Source organism: Bactrocera neohumeralis, chromosome 4, assembly GCF_024586455.1.
Source record: "Bactrocera neohumeralis isolate Rockhampton chromosome 4, APGP_CSIRO_Bneo_wtdbg2-racon-allhic-juicebox.fasta_v2, whole genome shotgun sequence".
NCBI lineage: Eukaryota > Metazoa > Arthropoda > Insecta > Diptera > Tephritidae > Bactrocera > Bactrocera neohumeralis.
Genome location: NC_065921.1, coordinates 10,318,165 through 10,340,191, shown reverse-complemented (window position 1 = coordinate 10,340,191; position 22,027 = coordinate 10,318,165). Strand labels below are relative to the sequence as shown.

At 36.2% G+C, this 22,027-nt stretch overlaps 1 protein-coding gene across 3 annotated transcripts in view; it reads right to left on the bottom strand.

Annotated features, from left to right (window-relative positions):
- LOC126757577 (potassium voltage-gated channel subfamily H member 8) overlaps positions 1-22,027 on the bottom strand; it is a 191,078-nt gene that overhangs the window by 69,420 nt on the left and 99,631 nt on the right. For all 3 annotated transcript variants that reach the window (XM_050471589.1, XM_050471587.1, XM_050471588.1), the window contains 3 exons: positions 21,891-22,010; positions 4,941-5,051; positions 2,024-2,143 (listed from right to left, as the gene is read on the bottom strand). In XM_050471589.1, coding sequence (XP_050327546.1) covers positions 2,024-2,143; positions 4,941-5,051; positions 21,891-21,966 — 307 coding nt within the window. In that variant the 5' untranslated portion in view covers positions 21,967-22,010. The remainder of the gene's footprint in view (positions 1-2,023; positions 2,144-4,940; positions 5,052-21,890; positions 22,011-22,027) is intronic.

Below are 22,027 nucleotides of genomic sequence, written 5' to 3'. Positions count from 1 at the left end.
TCTAAGTTGGTTCGAACTGGACACAGTGTGCTTAATTTTGCTAAAATCGGCTCAGTAGTTTAGGAGTCCATCGCGGACAAAAATTAAAAAAATATATAAAGATATAAAAATCTAAGCCCACATAATTTATATTTAAAGTATAAACTTATAGACACATAAGTAAACTGATGGTTGTGATATATGGTAGACAATCTTGGGTGTGAAACACAACTAATATAAAATTTTGTTAGTAAAATAAATATTTTATTTCATTAGCGCATTTCAGTGAAGACTTTTGGTAGGTAGGGTGGACGTCTGACAATGCACCTAGGCTTTCAGGAGGAACTTTATGAAACCACCGGAACTCAAACCCCTCACTTTTTATGTTCTAACACTGCTCTTAATGAAGTTCATCAAGGTTTTACATGTGCGAATTCCGATATATCGCCAAGAAACCCTCGGCCAATAGTTAAGATTCTTTTTCTATATAAAACTACAAGGCTCCACCGAGACTTCGCTACATTTACAACATGTTTGTCGATTAAATATCTACAAGTAGCCCTCCTTTATCGGTGTCTAATTAAAGTTTTGTGTCTGTTCTGCCAACTTAATCTGCTTGATATTAAGATTATTATTTTACAATATATCCTCAAAGAGTGATTTAAAAGCCACCTGGATATCTGTTCCAATAAATATATTTCTTGTATAGACCTCCTCTCTATCTGAGCAAGAAGGCTTTCTTTGATTGGTGTGACTTACGTTTGAAAGACACCTAAGGATGTAGTATTTGGAAGACAATTGTGCTAACTAATTTTGCGGAAATCCAACACCTCAAACTCAGTAATCCAGTTCAGACACGTCCTTATATCTATTTACCTCTGTGTCTTTGTGGATCTCTCCATTATTTCACTCCCATCTGTGTGGGAAGGCACGATTGGGGACAGAATTTAAGCAGTTTTCTAAACGATAACGAAAATCTGTGGTATTGGGTGGAATCGGAAACTTGTTAAGTATAATAAAGTAGCCTCTTATCACTAATAGAGATGATTTCATCAGTGTCGCTGTCGGTTGCTTACAGAACAAGTACGTGGGCAATAAATATAAAACAACGTTTAGAGAGTGATGAATTCCATACTTGGTGTAAACGGCTCCCACTCAAAACCTTAAAATCGTTTAACTCGAAAGGCTGCTTTCAGAGCCGTTGAAGAAAATTCATACAAACCAAGATGCAAATTTTCAAACGAACTTCTTGGATAGATGTGTCACTTAAAAATCAACAGAACAAGAATTTGGATAATAATTTCTGTTTTTAAGCCACGCTGGACTTTAAATTTCTTCACTAAAAATTACTTTTCTTTTGAAAGTTTGTCGATAAGCAAAAATTGCCTAGTTCCTCGATCATTACCTGCACTAATCCATAGCAATAATTATGTTTACTTGATTTTGGATTTGAGATAGTTTTAAGGCAAAGCATTCCTCATCACCAGACATCTTTCTTGGAGGACTTTCTGGAAATCGGCTGCGGAAGCAAGGGAATTCGGATTTTTCAAAACGAAACGCTGATTATTAAAGTGGTGTAAGTTTCTCTGTTTATTATTTATTTATTTCATGAAATGCCTATTCAAACAGAATTCAGAAATACGCAAGTTATTCTGACTAACAAAGTATAAATATTAAGTAAAAGAGTTTCTTAGTACAAATACAAATTACAAGTCATCATACAAAGGAGTTCTTTCACTAGTAAAAATACTTGGGCTACTTGCATAATGATTCTCTCTCTTTCAACTCAATAATGCCATGCTCAATCCTTTGAAGTAGCTAAACCCGTAGCCAGCGCTCTGTTGTTGGGTCAATTTGTGTTTATTTATCATTTATTTGCAATTTGCTCCAGATAAACATTTTAATTAGAAGCTTTCATCGGAATTAATGTCTTGCAACAACAGCACCACTTGCTTCTAATTATGCGATTGAAAAAATTTGCACACACACATACACATACATATATAAAAATATTAATGTTTTCAATAACAGTGTGTATACTTACCATCTTTTTTGTAAAAAATAACTTCCAATTTCAATTCGGTCTTATTCATCAGACTTTTTTCAATTTGCTGTTTGTGCTCGTCTTTTGTTTCCGGTCCATATAGGAAATGGCACGAGCATCCTGTTGACACAATAAATGCAGCCGACGAGTGGTCGTAGGCGAAACGCGCCGCCACCGAACGAAATTGACACAAGCCAGCACCAACAGCAACAACAACAAATATGGTAGTCGTCAATGTACAATGATGTTGGGCGCAGTTGGGCAACCATTGTCCGGCGGAATGTTGCCATGCACGGTGATGAGCCGGTTGGTAGCCAGTTTTCATGTTTGTTTTGTTGAATTTTATTACAGTTGTTGTTGTTGTTATTATTTCAGATGTTTTTTGTTAGGTGTTTTTGTATCGTTTTTTGTTCATTGTTGGCATTTTAATGGGTACAATTGTTTTCGGTGTTGTTGATTGGCAGCATTTTACACGAGTATTGTTGTTTTTATTATTGCGTTAAGCCCGTGAAATTGCACGGATTTGCGCGAAAGCATGAAAAAGAGAATTAAATGAAAAAACAAGTATAAAAAGTGTTGATTTAAAATATATTTGCGCTGCATAAGATACTGATGCTACTTTCACAAGATACGCTTGCCAAGTGCCAAAGTAAACATAAAGGCCTTTAATTTTTTTTAACCATTCAAAGCAGTTAAATATTTAATATATATATATTTTTCCAATTACATTTTTAGTTCGCCATAATATCCAGTTTATAGAACTTTTCTTTGATAGCTTCTTTAAGCACCTACTGAACTCTAGTATGAATTCAAACTAAGAATAAGTAATATAATTGAATAAATTTGATAGGTAAAGCCTGTATCTATATTCCTACACCACAGTTGTCCGCTTATCCCTCCTCAATCCATCACATATCTTACAACTAAATTCAATAGAAATACATTAATTGCTCCTTGCAGTACTATCAAACAAGTATTACTAACTTAATAATGATGAGTTGATGAACCAGTGGAGCTTATCCCTACCCTCAATCCATCATAAAACGATTTATGATGATATCGATCTAAACATTTTGTTTTATAGCGACATCTTGGATAATAACTAAATTCAATAAAAATACTTTTTTAGAAAAAATTGCTCCTTGCAGTACTATCAAACAAGTATTACTAACTTAATAATGATGAGTTGATGAACCAGTGGAGAATTACAACAAAAAATACTGATCCAACGAGATAAGTGCATAAGCTATAGCTTCAAAATTTAGTGAAAGCTGAAGTTTACATATAATTTTCCTAATGGAAACTTTGATCAGTTGTGTCCTCCAAAATCTTTAGCTTCACCCCGTAAGTGCCAATGGGACGGTGTCCAGGTAGGATGCCTATTATTGCGGCGATGTGACACAAACGCTGTTTTTTGACCAACGCGTGCTGAGCTCGCGCGAGATGCCTAGATACAGCGTCCAAATACACGCAAACAGAAAAACTCCCGCTCACTCCTATGCTACTGGAATTGGGATAAGAGTGTCCCTCTCGTATATTTCGCGGCTTTACAACTTTGATTATGCGACGGCTAGATACCCAAATAATATAGAACAAGCTTAATACGAATATTAGTGAAGTCATGCACTCCTTGACGAGCTAACTTAAGTTGCAGGGTTTATTACATGTATTCACTTCATCACCGATGAATATAATCTAGTCGCTCAACGTGAAAAATGGACGATTTATATAAAAGAAATACTACTCCACTAAGATGGAAATTATTCTGAGCTCTTCTTGGCTCACTTGAAAAGCTATAATTCATTAATTGCTTTTCATATTTACAAACTTGAGGCAAAATTACTAAAAGGTAAATTTACAAAGAAATGGGTATGAGGATAAGAATCTGTGAAACTATGAAATGTATTGCAGCAGAGCTTGGCTGAACTGCAACTGAGAATTGAATCTTAGTCAAGGTATTATATAACTGCTTTTAAGAACTGAGGTAAGAAAAAGATGTTAATTTTATGATAAACTATACTTTCTTGAATTACATGTTTTGTCAACATAGTCTAAAATAAAGGGTGTTTAAAAACTTTGCATAATTTTCTAACATACTCTGTTCTACTTAAGGGGTTACATGGGTTTTTATTGTCTTTTTAAATTCCAACAGCTCTAGAATATTGCCATAAATTTTCTAATAGATCTAAGGAATAGTTTCGAAGATACAGCCTTGAGAACTTGTGAGCTCGAGGCTAGCTAGGCCAAGTGCGTCATCTTTGAAAGCATTTTCTTGAAACTGTGTTTCTGAAGTCGATTGGCAAGATTACTCAAGAACTACTTAACCGATCTTCATGAAATTTTACACTCGTCTTTGAGATAAAATTCTTAAAGACTTGGACGAATGATTATTTTTGATTACAACTATTTGAAAAAAAATGTAGCGAAGTTTTAATTTTTTTTTTTTTTTTTGTAAAATTGTCTGCCAAAAATGCAGTTTTCAGTTTTTTCCTTCGTCTAAGCTCTAAGTTTTTTCAATTTAGATGATCGTGTAAGGAGTTTTCTGACAAAGCAGAAATTAACGAGTTTCAAATATTTTTTTCCAAAAATTTCAGAATTTCCTTGTTAATAACACATTGTAATTTCTGTAACATTAAAAAAATCTAGTAATATATTTCATTTTTATATGAAAAAAAATGTTGAAAAAATGCTGTTCTTTACCACAGGAAACCCATGTAACCCCTTAACTTCAGTAACTGTCGCCTAACAACTATTGGCTGAAGTTTCTCTGCACACTGATTTGTCCTTACTTTTTGTTAGAATTTTTGTCAAATTGCTTCAAATAGAATTTGTATATTTCAATTTTTTTTTAAATTTTTTTTCTTTTTCTACTCCATTTTTCTTTATTTTTTATGCATTTCCCCACTTTAGAACTTACCCTTCTGCATTATTTGCGCACGCGAATATCTTGTCAGCTCCACGAAGCCATCCGAACAATAAACAATTGGATTGCCATTTGCCTGCGCATTGCCAAGCACGAAATTTGAATCTGTAAAGCACAAAAAATAACAAAAGTGAAAAAACTAGCAAATAATGTTTGGCGAGTAAAATGGTTTTGTTGACAAAATTCTAAAAAATATATGTATATCAATATGTAAGTAGCGAGTAAATGGGTTTCTGATAATAAAAAGCTTTCAACTTGCATTGTTTGCCGTCCAGCTGTGCATTAAAGGACACTATTGACTTTGGCACTTATCTGACAGAGTGACACATTTTTATTATTGTTTTTATTCTTTTCTCCTTATAAAAAAGTAGAGTGACAATCAATTTTCGACACTAAAGAGCTTCAAAGAGCATGACACACTCTTGTTCATTGCTCTTAGCTTAACCTAACATAATAAATGATACTCTTCTGTTATGGCAATTCCGAGAATTTTAACTCAATTAAATTTAAAGCTGAATTTCTGAGAAATGTCTTACTAGTATTTACATTAATAAAATGCTAGAAAAATAAAAAGGCAATAAATAACAAATTAAATGTAGAAAGCAAATAAGTAATTATATATGCGTACACACACATAAAGTAATTTTATTAATGCCCAAGAGCTTCCTTTAATTCTTGGTATTTAATAAATTCAAACTTTTCTTCTATTTGCAGAAGCAAGTGCTTGCTGTAAATCAAAAATCTACAAGCAAGCAGCTGGTCAAAGCGAGCAGATAAGCCAAGCCAGTATATGGCTCTCGAAGAAGCATACAAAAGTAAGTAAACATGCATTATTTCTACACCCACGCACACATTGCCAAGTAATGGACTTCAAGCTAAACTGCTCAAGTACCACTTAGCAGTATTTAAGATGTGTGTTTGAATGTGTGTGAGGGTTTGTCAAGGGCACTTTTGAACCTGAGCAAAGAAGCAGACAAGATATTTGTGTAAAACCAATGCGGTAAAGGTAAATATGTACTCACATCATTGTAATCTCATTTCAACTAAACTACCGTTAACTCAGTACCCTTTACAACGAATGAAACTTTTATACCAAGGTATAAAAACTTATTTTTATATCCTGAATATAGTCTGTTTCAAATTTATAAGACCTGGCAGAAGAGAGCGGAGGCCCTATAAAGTATATGTATATAAATGATCAGCATGACGAGCTGAGTCGATTAAGCCCTGTCTGTCTGTACATCTTTATATATATAAATCTTCTGACCGTGTGTTTGTAATTGAACTGCTCCTAAACGGCTGGACCGATTTTAATGAAATTTTTTGTGCGTCTTCAAGGAGATCCGAGAATGGTTCAGATTCACAATTTGGTCCACTGGAAAATGTTTTTTTCAATTGATTTTTCTTTTGTAATCAATTGCTAATTTTGGAACCGACCCTTTGACCGATAGATTGCGCTACCATCGCAGTATCCAATATTCAAACCTTAAATTGGCGTAAACGTGCAATAAACAAAACGTTGCCAAAGTAAGGCGACATCTGTAGACAAGTTTGCATAACGTGGACAGAGTTCTTCGTTCTTAAGTAATAAATTGGGTGATTCACTACATCTATGGGTAGCTATAACATTTTTTTCAAACCTGCTAACTATTGGAGGTGGTATCTTGACAGGCAATTTAAAATTGCAAAAGATCTGGCATAAAACAATAGCGGCATAACTGAAGTGTTGATAAAAAGGTCTATTAAAATTTGAGATATACAGAAATTTTTTCGAAGCATTGCAAGACTGATGCCATAACCTTGCCAGCCGATTTATTTGTCTTTCTACGCTTGAGAACCATTTCTTAGTATGCAGTCCACCAGGCTGACATTCGATTGGACTCGATTGATTTCACTGATGCACAGCCCAAATTCAATAGTATTTTTACCCCAAAAACCAATTCTCTCTTAACGCACGAAATGCTTTTTGATTAATTTTTGTTGCTTCACCAAAAATGCGATTATTCCTTAACTAATACTTAAAATCTAACTAATAGAAATCATATAGATGGTATTAGTAGTACTACATATGTATGTATCAGCCACAGTAAAACATGGGCGGGTCCTTTAGTATTCTATATATAACCACTCAACTTTTGAGATATTAAACGGAAATTTTTCACATGTTCTTTATTCCTCAAGAAGATGCTTATTTGTCAGAACAGCCAACATCGGATCACTGTAGCACATAACCATACAAACAGAGCGTTCAAAACCAAGTTCTTGTATGAAGAACTTTTTTATTTGACGAGATGTCTTCACGAAATTTACCATGAACTATTCTCCAAGGCAATACCTACTTGCAATACTTGAGGAACTATTATACTTTATATGCATATAACTGCCATACAAACTGACCTAACAGAATCGAATTCTTGCATGGAAACTTCTTAGTGTTTTAAGTTTTTTAAGTTTTCTTGATTTTCTTTTTTTTTTTAGATTTGGTCATGAACTTTTCTATTAGTATTTATCGATTAGTAATAATGAGTCTGTCAGCACTGATATTATTTGGATAGATCTAAAACTCAATCACTAATGCGTAATAAGGTCTACTTTCAATCGTTAAAATATTAAATTTCCAATATGAGTCTTTTGAAAAATAGAAACCGATTCCATGTTTTTAGTGTAACAAGGTTCGAAAGTCACAAACTATGTATTAAAAGCTTGAATTCATACATACGTTCACCCGGATGTCATCTCGTCTTGGCATCCTGATCATTTATATATATATAACTCTATATCTATCTTTGTTAGTCTTAGGTGATACCTACAACCGTTAGGTGAACAAATTTATTTTTAATGTTATACTCTGCAGCAGAGTATAAAAATAAATAAATAACAAATAATCATGTAATATATGTACATATCTCTTTTGATATAAATATGCAGTGTCTTGTCCACGTATATCTCTACAAGTCCTCTTCTCCTCGCCGCCACTTTCGGTATGAGACTTAGTTTCAGTTAGTTAGCTTTTGCTTTGTTGGCTGCTTACCAACAACCATGTGAGATGGGCATAAGCCTTTTTACAGTTAATCTTACACGATTCTCTTCCGCTGCCACATAACCAACAAAAGCTAAATAGAAAGAAATGGCTCAAAATTCATGCAAAGCGCATTTCAACTATAACAAAGAGCTCTCGTGGAGCTCCAATGTATATATGTGAGAAGGCTTCCAGTAAATTTGCAAAAGGCATAAGAGGCTTTAAAATTACTTTGAGAAATTTTCAGGTAATTGTTTGCTGAGACCAGATGGCGTATAGTTATAGCAAATATGTCTCAGGTGAAGTGATTTTCATGCTCTAGGTGGTATTCTAATTCATACAAATGCAGATAAACTTTTACGACAACAGCAAAGATTATACTTTATAAGCATAGATATCCGTTTGTGTGGCATTTGGAACTAATATCAAATCTATGTTGCGTTGTTGTTGAGGATATCATGCACTCATCTCAAATTATGAAGCAGCTGTGTTCGAAACGTTTAACAAACAAGTGTTTCTAATGATAGCTCAGAACCAACCCAAAGTTATCGGGATGTACAATAACACGCTGATTGGCAATTCAGCTATAGGGTGCGTTATCACTCACGTAAAATCTAATAAGTCGAGTTTTGAAGCACAATAAAGCCATTTGAGTGTATTTAGGGGAGTGTGAAACGATTCAGGTAATCTTCAGTAACGGCTTCAGATAACATTTTAACTAAATATTTTGTAATTTCCAGCGGTATTTAGAATGTCTTCGCGATAAAGAGAGCAAAACTTTCTAATCGGTATTTTCGAATTATTTGTGTACATATACTTGTCCGTTGAGATTAGCCCTCAGACACTAGCCTATCTTTTTTTCACAATTTGTTTTGCAAGCCAAGTTACAAATGCCAATTAAAAGTTCATCAAATCGCCAGACAAACAAAAAAGTTTGAAGAAATGCCACATGCACTTAACTCTTTTCGGTGAGACTAAAAAGAAATATTACGTATGTATGTATGTGTGTGCATGCGCCTGCAATTTTCGTTTCAGGGGAACAACATATTGGGTCGAAAATTAATGCACAGATACAAGCAAAATATATTTCTCTTCGTTTAATATTCTAAAATATACGTGTGTGTATTTGTGTGTTTCTATACGTAACGGTATACCAGCCGCAAAGCCAAAAACCAATATCGGAAACTTTTAGAAGTAAGTACACAAAAGCCTCAGGTCAGCTTAAATGAAACCATATTTTTTTACACATACACACACAAATAAACAAGCATATGTGCCTACATATACGTGCATATATGTATTTCTAAAAGTTATTTAAACCGACACAACAACAACTAAAGTAGCAAACAGCTTTGCTTTTGGGAAGGTCAGTGTTGACCGAAAGTTATAAGTAAATATTTGCGAAACTTAATTAACAGTTCTAAACCGTATGATGGGCAACAACAAAAACGCAACAACACCAGTGCCAGGCGAATAAATAGACATTGCGTGATCAGAGTATTAAAGCAGGGCGGCTATCTTTAAATACAACTCTAAATATACAGATAAATATACTCATATATATGTGTATTTATGTGGGCTGTCGAGTTCAATTCAGCAAATAAATTGCAACGCCACAGATATGGGTGACAAAGACACATGCAGAGCGGCGCGTGAAACTTCAGCAGAGGGCGTTACTAATTAAACGCAATTTTCACATTCAACAAAAGACCACAATTACGTTGAAAGTTGATTATGTGATGATTGATAAATGCGTTGATTGGGTGACAAAACGCACACATACATACATACATATGCATGTGTGCACATTTGTACTTCAGCACTGAGATATACTATAGGAACCGTTGCTTTAACGGGCAGCATAGAATTCGCCTAGCGGGAAAAAGTGTAGCATATGCACAGGCGCATGCTAACAGTGTTGGATGGCGTTTATGGAAATGTGGAAGTGAGTAAACCCAGCAAACGCAATTTATTTCAACTCAATTAAAATAATGAAAAAAGTATTATTCAGATATTGGAAACTGGTGTTTTTGTATCAGCTGCTTTAAAGGGGCACACCTAATGTGAAATTAAAAATAAAATCCGTTTTTTCATATTTTGATTGGTGATACCTTTTAGAATGACATATGAAAGTTTAAAACTATATCTCAAGCAATTCTTTATCTACAGCCTCCGAAAGTGTAGTGTCGTGATTCAGTTCAACTAGCTCCATCAGTTTATCGTTAAATATATTTTTCTCAAAAGAGCATTTTTCAAATTTGCTTAAGTGTATGTATACTCGGAGACAAATGAAATGATGCCAATAATATTTTTCTCCATGTCTTTTATAATGTCTTACTAGTTTTGTGATCATCAAAAATCAATCACCAGGCCAAAAAGCTCCAAACTATGGAATAAAAATAATTTTTTTTTTTTTTAAATGCATCATTTTGTCAAGTTTTGAGATTTTTATCGACCGCAGTTCTGATATTGGCAGCATCTTTTAGCCGAGAATTTTAGATTTCATCCATAGAGAAGGTTAGAATCACTACAGCACCTTTTTTTGCGCCGTAAGAGGTCACAAAAAATATTTAATTTTTTTCTACAAAAAGTTTGCTGCTATAAAGCAAGTATAAATACACCCTTAAAATACTAAAACAATTAATACAGCATTTTTTTTATTTAAAACAATCTCTTTTTTAGGTTTAAGTATACCATTAAGAGCGCACTAAATAAGTTATTTAGGAAACCCTTAACAATGTAGCCAATGCCATAAATGTGTTCAGTATAGAACTTTTGAATGCTTATAGACATAATTTCTGGACACCAATAATAACGTTTGACCAGTGTGCCTAGTTTTGTGGCTAAGGTTTTACTCAGAGACAGAAGTAAAAAATGGCAGAAATAAAGAACTCTTTATTTTCTTTTGAAAGGCATGTATTTAAAAAAAATTTACTCAGGTTCACTCAGTCGCTGATACAATCTTTTTTGTTACACCCTAAAAGTATATCACAATTAGTTTAATTCAGTATCGTATTGCACTATAAGTTATCCAATCAATTACTTTTTTACTGAAAAATAATATAATAATGATATCTTTATACTCAAGAATTGCTCAGAACTCAATAATTCGAGAGTTCTTGCGTTTAGTGAAATTTTAATATTTCTACGTGCCTTTAAGAGAGTTATTAGGTTTGCGTCCTTGATAATAAAATTGACCACCATCTTAAAATACACTGTTATATTTATAGTCATATTCAAATGACCTTAAAATTGTCCAAAGGTAGATTCTACTGAAGTCAAAATATCTTTTATTGCCATCTTAAAAGTATACTACAACCTATGTCTTCAATTTCGAAGAACTCTATAGGTTGTCCAAAAGATAGTTTTTCTTCTGAAATATTTATATTGCTAATATATGCAAAGGATTGAAAATTTAACTATAAGTATGCCAAGCTGACATAACAAAGTGGCTAAAATTTTATTCATTCGAGAATTAATTTGAATCGCGTCCTCGATAAAATATTTGATTCCACTCTTAAAAATACACCATAACCTATATATACAATATTAATTCAGGTTAGGTTAGTCTAATAGGCCAATAAACCACGCATAAACCACTTTTGGTTCTCTATACGACACCATGTCATATATATGTACGTGGTCCATGGAGAGTAGTTATATTTTTGAGATAATTTTTGAGTTTCTAACACAAGTAGGATTAAGCAAGAAATGTTCAAGTCAAGAGCAGAACAGCAATGGATAGGCTCAAATGCAATACTTACTATGCCTGAAATGATATCTCTCATAAAAAAATTTCAAATCTTGAATTTCAAATTCTAACTGTCAATTTGGTCTCTCCGACAGTGTTTCGAAAAACTTTAATTTAACATTTTTATAAAATAAAAAACAACAGAAAAAACAGAGAACAGAACTCTATTAAAACAAAGTATACACATTTATAAACTACGCCCGGGGCAGACTACAAAGCCACCAACCAAAATTTTACCGATTTTTGCTTGCTAGGTGCACTCTCATATATAGTATACAATACATATAGTATACATGTGTGTGTTTGTCGTTGTTATGGGAAAAATGAAGCTGCACACATACACTTCCGGCAACATGTCGCATCTGCTACTGATTGCGGCGAACTAAGTTGCCGCAATTGTGGCTTTTATAGCCACCAGGCAACCGACCAGTAAACAACATCAATACCATACACACAAACTCGCATATAACCAGGTATATAGATCCAAAGTATATTCATTGCATTTATAGTGCTGAGCCAGGAGCAGCTTCGGGGTATTTAATTTCGTCATGAAATTGCTGTAGCTGTGCAATATTTTTAGAGCACACTTTTGGCCGCAATAGAGCGCGATTTCGACATTCAACTGTCATCTGTGCACTTATCGATACTCCACCGGGCTTACCACAGCACAGCGCCCAATAACCTAAAAATGCAAATGCAGCAATGATTTACAACGAAGCGAATGCATTGCGTTGCCTGCTGCTTTGGTCATTTTTGGACTGAATCCAATTTTTGTGTGTTGGTCATGTTTTGGAAATTTATGCATTGGGACGAGTAGTAATTATAGCAGATAGACAATGAGCTAAAAATGCAAACGGTTTGGGAATGAGAAGAGTGCTTGAGTGTTGTGATAACTCTACAGGTTAACAGTTCTTATTTCAATCTGAACGGCTTAATGGACGACCGGTTTGGTAGTTTTCACTCGACCGTTCAAGGCAAATCTGGACATCGTTTTCATTTTTCCTGCGAATTTGCTGATTAGGGGCAGTGTAGCCTGGTATTGTGATACAGAAAAGCAGCTTAACTGCAAAAGAATTGAAGGAAGGAGAACTAAGACATTTCCATTTTACTAGGAGCAATATGGAGATTCTTAGCAAGAAGAGCTTTCGAAAATTGACTTACAAACTGCATCTGAGAAATTTTTGTAACGAAAACCAAACCGACCAATCATCGAACGCCACTAACTTCACTCTCAGTGAGTGGCATACATGGAGTCAAACCACCACCCATTGCAGATGACGAACTCATGTTGCCACGAGAATCGAGAATGACTCATGCGCAGCTTCGTTCTGGATAATTTAGTAGGTTAAACTCCTAATTATCCTGAATCGACACCCCTCCCCCCCATTCTCAATATACGTCTAGCATGCAACTTTGCATGCTTAGCTAACCCTACATATCTGACACACCTCTCTATGGTCCGACCCTGCTGAAACAGCAGGTTTCCTGGGCTTACCATGGAAGACCTCGATGACAAGTTATCTAACCTTACCACCCTAACACAAACTAGATAACCGGTATAACAACAAAAACTTTAACAAAATAATCGTTTGGTTTGGTTTGCGCAAAGCAAATTTTTTATTTTTGTACCGCGATGAAGCTCACTTTTGATTGAATGGGTACGTTGATAAACAAAATTGTCGCATTTGAGGTGCTGATAATCCTCAAGCCATCGTTGAGATACCGTTAGATTCGCAAAAACCACTGTTTGGTATGCTCTATGGGTAGAGATTCATTGGTCTTATTTCTTCAAAAATTAAGCCTTGATTAATGACTTTTTCGGGCCTGAGTTGGAAGATGCTGATATAGACGACCTTTGGTTTTAACTAAACGGCGCTGCATACTATACAGCTAACGAAACAATCAACTTATTGAAAGAAACTTAGGTTAGTCTAATAGGCCAATAAACCACGCATAAACCACTTTAGGTTCTCTATACGACACCATGTCATATATATGTACGTGGTCCATGGAGAGTAGTTATATTTTTGAGATAATTTTTGAGTTTCTAACACAAGTAGGATTAAGCAAGAAATGTTCAAGTCAAGAGCAGAACAGCAATGGATAGGCTCAAATGCAATACTTACTATGCCTGAAATGATATCTCTCATAAAAAAATTTCAAATCCTGAATTTCAAATTCTAACTGTCAATTTGGTCTCTCCGACAGTGTTTCGAAAAACTTTAATTTAACATTTTTATAAAATAAAAAACAACAGAAAAACAAGAGAACAGAACTCTATTAAAACAAAGTATCCACATTTATAAACTACGCCCGGGGCAGACTACAAAGCCACCAACCAAAATTTTACCGATTTTTGCTTGCTAGGTGCACTCTCATATATAGTATACAATACATATAGTATACATGTGTGTGTTTGTCGTTGTTATGGGAAAAATGAAGCTGCACACATACACTTCCGGCAACATGTCGCATCTGCTACTGATTGCGGCGAACTAAGTTGCCGCAATTGTGGCTTTTATAGCCACCAGGCAACCGACCAGTAAACAACATCAATACCATACACACAAACTCGCATATGACCAGGTATATAGATCCAAAGTATATTCATTGCATTTATAGTGCTGAGCCAGGAGCAGCTTCGGGGTATTATATTTCGTCATGAAATTGCTGTAGCTGTGCAATATTTTTAGAGCACACTTTTGGCCGCAATAGAGCGCGATTTCGACATTCAACTGTCATCTGTGCACTTATCGATACTCCACCGGGCTTACCACAGCACAGCGCCCAATAACCTAAAAATGCAAATGCAGCAATGATTTACAACGAAGCGAATGCATTGCGTTGCCTGCTGATTTGGCCATTTTTGGACTGAATCCAATTTTTGTGTGTTGGTCATGTTTTGGAAATTTATGCATTGGGACGAGTTGTAATTATAGCAGACAGACAATGAGCTGAAAATGCAAACGGTTTGGGAATGAGAAGAGTGCTTGAGTGTTGTGGCGACTCTACAGGTCAACAGTTCTCATTTCAATCTGAACGGCTTAATGGACGACCGGTTTGGTAGTTTTCACTCGACCGTTCAAGGCAAATCTGGACATCGTTTTCATTTTTCCTGCGAATTTGCCGATTAGAGGCAGTGTAGCCTGGTATTGTGATACAGAAAAGCAGCTTAACTGCAAAAGAGTTGAAGGAAGGAGAACTAAGACCGTAATAGAGACATTTCCATTTTACTAGGAACAATATGGAGATTCTTAGCTAGAAGAGCATTCGAAAATCGACTTACAAACTGCTTCTGAGAAATTTTTGTAACCAAACCGACCAATCATCGAACGCCACTAACTTCACTCTCAGTGAGTGGCATACATGGAGTCAAACCACCACCCATTGCAGATGACGAACTCAAGTTGCCACGAGAATCGAGAGTGACCCATGCGCAGCTTCATTCTGGATAATTTAGTAGGTTAAACTCCTACTTATCCTGAATCGAACGGCGTTATGTCAAGTCGCTTTTCTACGCAGATACCCTGAGACGGTTAAAGAGTATTGAAGCGTCATTGTTGCATACGACAACAACTGCTGCAAAAAAAGATAAAAAATTGGACATCTCAGAAGACCGGTCGCGGCGGTCACTTGCCAGAAAACACTTTTAAAAAACAATACCAAACCTTTATCTTTTTATAAAACTAAATACTTTGCCATAGCATTAGCATTATATCTTCTTAAAGACCACACGATTTGTCATATTCTAAAATACAAAAATTTTCTATAAAACCTAAAAACAAGATTATAAAACTCAAACAGACCGAGTGCTTGAAGATTGTCGTGTTGGCATCAGAGAGATTTGGATATGAAACGAGTCAATGTTACACTCGCAGCAAGAGACTTGAATCTTTTACAAAAATGACGTCGTGAAACGGCCGCAAATATATTGCTAGATTCATCATAATCATCATTACCAGTGACGCGACGTGGGTTCATGAATCAGACGTCGACACTTTTCAATAATCTAGCGTCACAAAAATGTTCGAAATTGGAAACAACTAAAAGTAATAAAGGGGACTCGAAATCAAACCGCCCACATGCAGCCTTGGGTATTAGAGGGTTAACTACAACAAATAAAAATCATCACAAAGAAAACCAAAATAGTCAACAATACTCGGATCCTGCAAACTAACACGAATGCAATTAGCAAAAAATTTCTAAAAAGAAACAATTAAAAGCAAAATAATTTACAAAAGTTTTGCAAGCTTGCTGTTACAGTCAAATGAAAAAATTAACAAAATTCGTTGCATTTCGCGGACCCACTAATTAATGATATAAAAGTACGCTCTGCGGTCGCAACAAAGCGAAACTCGAAAGCCGGTCACTGCCACAAATAATTGCGCTTTGGCGAGCGGCAACAAATACAAATTGTTAGTGGCATAAACGCCTAACTGTAATTGAATTAGTTCCCCAGCTGTTTGCGCGAGCCGCAGGAATGTTGAAACGAATTTTCGCAATTGCTTTGAAACGCAACGAAATCCGGGCAACCCCACAGTGGACGACATAAATGCGAAATCACAGGCAGATCGCGCCACAGCGCAATCACCCAAAGGGGTGAAGGGCGTGCAGGTAAGTAAGTGCAATAAGGGTATTGAATTATTGCGAAAACTAAACTTTTTGCGCAACCAATGGAATTTTTGTGCGCAGCAGCACAGTCTCTAGCTGGAGCCGTGTATCATTCGGCGGGGTAAGTTCATTAATCAGGCAATGGTAACGGTTTGGTTGTAGCATTGTTCGGTAAGCTTTGCAGGCAAAACAAGTACATTTTACCATTTCGATTTCACTAATGGCATCGCGGTTTGAGTTGACTAGAGCTCGTGCATGGTTGTCACAATGTTATACGCTTAACAATGCACTTGCACATTACCACTTGTTGCATGGCAGCGGTGGAAAACTGCGCAGACAGCTTGGTAACAGTTATTCGTTTTTGGATGTATGCATTTACATTCATAATTGGCAATTTTGTTACTTAACGATGACTGAATGGAAAATATCCCCGGACGGGTTTTTGCTCAAGAATTCCACCGAAAAGCAATTGGGAAATTATAGAAAGCTTTTTCAAGTTGGAAACATACTTTAATATTATTTTTAGATTTGTCTGCCGAAGAATAATCTTTTTTTTATAAACCCATTTTGTATATGTCTGAATATTTTCTCAACCAAAATAAGACCTTTAATGAATCAAATGGAGCGTAGTGCCGAAAAATCCCCAAAACCTTCGTAGTATTTAAAATTTAAGGAGTCTTGCTATAAACCACATAATTCAAGTTTGGCGACCTGTTTCCTGAATACACTTTTGATTTTTTAAAATATATAAACTATAAAATAACTACATTGAGTCTTACGCATCTAACATTTAGTTTTCATCGGATGAAAAAATGAACTGCCAAAAACCAGTAATTGACAAATCTTAGGGCTCGTTGCTGCGGGGGTCTCGTTTTCTAAAAATTTTAGAAACACTTTTACTAAACACAATAAAAGTATCCGAGCAATCTAGAACTCATCCCACTTTTATTTATGGGTCTGCCTTTGAATCATTTCCGCAGTCATATCTGGCCAATTTTAGAGAGAACCAGACCAGAGAGAACTACTCGAAGTTATGAAAATAATGCTGCCGTTCAGGCAAGTGTTGCTGAATACCGCAATTTGTCGATTCCAAAACGTTCTCATGAATTGGGACGGTCTCAAACCACAACCGGATGGCTTTGGGCTTGCATGCGTATGAAATTGTTCTCACTCAAGAACTAAAGCCTCCAAGAAGTTGTGATTTAACGCCACTAGACTACTTCTTGTGAGATTATTTAAAGTCATTGATCTTTAGAAATAAACCAGACTATTTTCAAGCTTTAGAAGTCTATAATGAACGGACTATTCATGACAGACGACTGGATTTAGTGAAAAAAAATGAGTTAATCGAAATTGTGTCTGCAGAAAAGATCTTTGAGGCCATTTGAATGGTGTTATACTCAGAACTTAATTGTATCGATTGTACTTCGCATTAAATAAAAAATATTTGATTTTCCTTAACAATTATAATTAAATAAATCTTATTACTTTTATTGGAAAACTCAGTATAAATTATCGGCATGACGAGCTAGATCGATTTAGCTTTGTGCGTCTGTCTGTCCAACTATCTACATATACAACTATGAACAAAAAATGGTAAGATTTTGTTCATAATTTTTAAATTTTTAACTTATTCTTCAAAATCTATGTCGTCCACCTTAAAGTAATCCCCCTTGTCTCCAATATATTTATGCTAACGTTTTTCCCAATCCTCGAAACAGTTGTTTCAGTCCATTTCCGGAAGAGCTTTCAAAGCGCGTAGCGATTCACATTTAATGTCATTAATTGAACACGGTTTCCCCGGAGCGGTCGCTTTAGTCTGCTGATTATCGAGAAATCCCACGGAGCTAAGTCAGGCGAATTCACGAGGTTCGACGAAAGGCGTTTGCGAGAAATTTAAATTAAAAAGTCTTACTATTTTTTGCTCACAATAGTATATTTGAACTAGTCCTTCAGTTTTTCAGAGATCGGTCTGAAATTTTGCACTCCTCATCGTTTTTGACAAAAAAGTTGCTCATTTGGCGGTATGACCGATATGGTATCAATATAGCCTATAGCTGCCAGAACTGAACGATATCGAAAAAGTGCTTGCATGGAAAACTTTTTCATATCACAAGATATCTTCACCAAACTAGGTACAGGTTACTTTCCAAGGCAACCGTGTAATATTCGAAGAAATTAGTCAGATCTATTCAAAATATATAATTTGGCTATCATACAATTATAGCATCGTTGCATACTCATTACATGAGCTTACGTATTTCCTTCCCACATTTGACCACTAAATCCGACATAACCACACTCCACCAACACCGTTAGTTGTGACGCAAAGATAACACAAATAAAGTGACTGAGCAACTAAGTTATTTATAGTTCGAATGTAAGAGTAAATATGTCAGCATTTACTCAATTCAACCCACGACAAAATGGAGCCATTTCCATGCAAATTCTACTATCTTTATATAACGGCAAAATACGCGCTAGTGCAGGAAGATATGTAGGTTGTATTCTCAGACTGCAAAATGATGTTAAGTATTTCCAAAGGAATTTACATAACATAACTGTACATGCATATAAAAATTAGCCAAATGAAGTCTTAATTAATACTCGAAAAATTAATTGCTGATTAAAAGCTGCCACACACACGTTGCGAATTGCACTTAGTGCGCTTCTTGAAAGCTTTTAAAACACTTCGCTAATGTCATTTGGAATATTGCTGCTTAAATCCAGTTATGTGTGACTGCTTTATGCAACACGAGACGACGTCAGCCACTTCTATGCAATTAATTTAATTAATTTTCCTTTGGCATTACGCAATGCTCATATGCAAGTGTGTGTGTGTGCGTGTGTTTGCACGTGTATCATTCATATTTCACGCTATGAGCGCATTACTTATACAAGCACCTAAGTATTTGCTAAGCGCTTACATGGTTCAGCTCGCAACTGCAAGAACAAAAACAACAGCAACAGCAAACGCTCTTAAGTCATAAACACTTTAACAGCACTTAACAGCCAGCGAGTGGATTAGCAAGAGCTTTCGGCCAACTGATGCACGCGTGTGTGTGTGAGTACATCAAAAGTACTCAAAGTACACGGGCATGTGCGTTTGTGTGTGTGCAAGCAGTAAATTCAAAGTACTTAACGGTACATATGCATTGCGGTAAGATTTATTGCGCTCATAAAGTGTTGTGGGCGTAAGTGTGTTAAGGGGTGGGCGGGGCACGCATTGATGACAATTGACATATGTGAATTGCAAACTACACGCACCCACGCACACGCAGTTGTTTTGTAACGGTAATGTAATTACGTAACTGCATGCCTGAGTGTTTCATTTCGGCAACTACGAAGGGCATCAGCTATGCTGTGGCTTTCGTGGTGGACAGTGCGATTGCGTAACCAAAGAGGATTTCATTATCAGCGTCATGAGCATAGAAATCATCTCCATTGTCATGTCTATTGATAGCTTATACTTCATGCAACACGGTTGCGTAGAACAATTTAAATTAAACTTAAAATGTGCTAAGCTCAAAGAGTAATTAATGACGTTAACTTTGGCTGCAACGAAGCTATGATACCCACCAGTTTTCGGCTTCTCTTTTAGCACAAAATGGTATCATGATCTTGATTTGGATAAGGACAACAAACGACACCATATTTTTCCCGCTCTTTTGGCATTTCTCTTTAGTAAGGTTTGTCATTTCATCATGGAAAGATATACGTCGAAATTGCCGAAATTCGAAGTCAGAGGCCTCAACCTTAAGAACGCTACGTTCAATTTATGGTCGTCAAAATTGTCCTGTCAAATCAACAATTGAGCGTCTAGTGAAAAAATTTGAATCCACAGGCACAGCACAATATGTTTACATGGCAGCGAGACAAAAAAGTGCCCGTAGTGTCGAGAATATTGCAGGCGCTAGCGCATCAATAGAAGAAGACCCGTATCAATCTCGTACACGTCGTTCTCAAGCGTTGGGCATCTCTGTGACGTCGTTGGGGCGTATTTTGCCCAAAAATCTTGGCTTACATTCTAACAAGATGAAATTGACGCAAGATTTAAAGCCGCTTGACCACCAGAATCGTCGTAGCTTCGTCAATTGGGCTGAGCAATAACTTGAAAATTATTCGGACATTCACCTTCAGCGATGAAGCTCATTTCTGGCTGAATGGCTTTGCCAATAAGCAAAATATGCGTTATTGGCCAGGCAGCAAACCACCGTTAGACTATTTCCTGTGGAGCTACGGTCCGTCCGTTAGACTATTTCCTGTCTATGGTCTAAGCCAACAAGCCAGCGACGATTGATGAACTTCGTACGAATATCGAACGTGCTTAAAAACAGCCTCTGGAATTCTGCAAGCGAGCCCGTGGTGGCCGTGCAGAAAAAATCGAGTTTCATACATAATGGAATCGAATGCCAGGACTAAAGTATTTAATTGATATCCCAAAACGTTTTTGTAGAGCTCTTATTGAAAAATCCGTTATTAATATTGGGAGATAGTTTTGATCAATAGAGATGGAAGTTACAAGATGATTCTACCTTGCCTACCTCCTTACAGCTTTGGCAAAGCGAGTCCGACAGAATATTTAGCCACATCAAGTGTAAGCCTATTGGACAGTGTCCAGTTCAAATACCAAAAATTGCGGCGAGGTCTTACGGTTCGCTCTGGGCCAGAAGGATCTCGCAGTCGCACAAGTTCTGGTTGTTGACCAGAAGGCTTGCTGAGCTCAGCGCAGGTCGAAAAGTCCAACGCCAGAATGTAAGAACACATCGGGAGACCGACTCGTTGTCAATCGGATGCAATTTGGGAAAGCGTGCCCTACCTATAAAGCTCATCGGCTTTGCAGTTTCAGGCGATTTTGCTATAGCCGGGCCCCCATACAAGTCTAACATGGAAGAAACCTGAAGTTATTGCAAATAAGGTCAAGCACTTATTCACTAGTTTTAAGCACACAATCAACAAGTTCAAAGCCAGTATATCGGAGTGAAAGCACACCTCTCTGAAGAAAACTGCGCTTCGGAGCAATACATCTCGTGCTACCTTGATGGCAGTCAACTCGTCTTAAGAGACGCTACAATAGTCTGGCAATCTGCAACTAGATGGAGAGCTCTTGATAGAATTCTCCACCAGCAACTTTCCCCTTAACTGCGATCCATTCTTGAAAAAAGTTATAGCACGCCTTCTCAAAAGAGTACCTCGCAGTTATGTGAGCAGAGAAAGTACGGCCAGGAGAATGTTCCATGATAAGGGTTGCCTTTAGGTACTAAGTATGGAAAAATTTAGCGAGTATTTTAGTAAAAATTACATTCAAAGCTGATACTTTTAGTTTAAATTTAGCCTAATTTCATTCGTTATTTGAAGACATTTCAGTTTTGAAGCAACCTTAAAAATTAATAAAATAACATTTTACCTTAATGTCAACCTTTTGAAATATACTAATATAAATATAACGATTAAATTAAGCCTAGAGCTGGAATTTTCTTCAGCACTAATTTTATACCACATTTCACAGCTTTTTGTTGTTTGGAACACAGCTATAGAAATCAAATTTATTTACTTCACTTACGTGTGCCATCGAAACGTGTTGCGATCGTATCCAAGAAGGTATTTTGGGGCGCAAGCAGCCCCTTTCGGGCTGGCATTGGATTGTAGGGTCTTTTATATAGTTTCTTCTCACGATGAAAATCTGTAAGCAAATAGTTA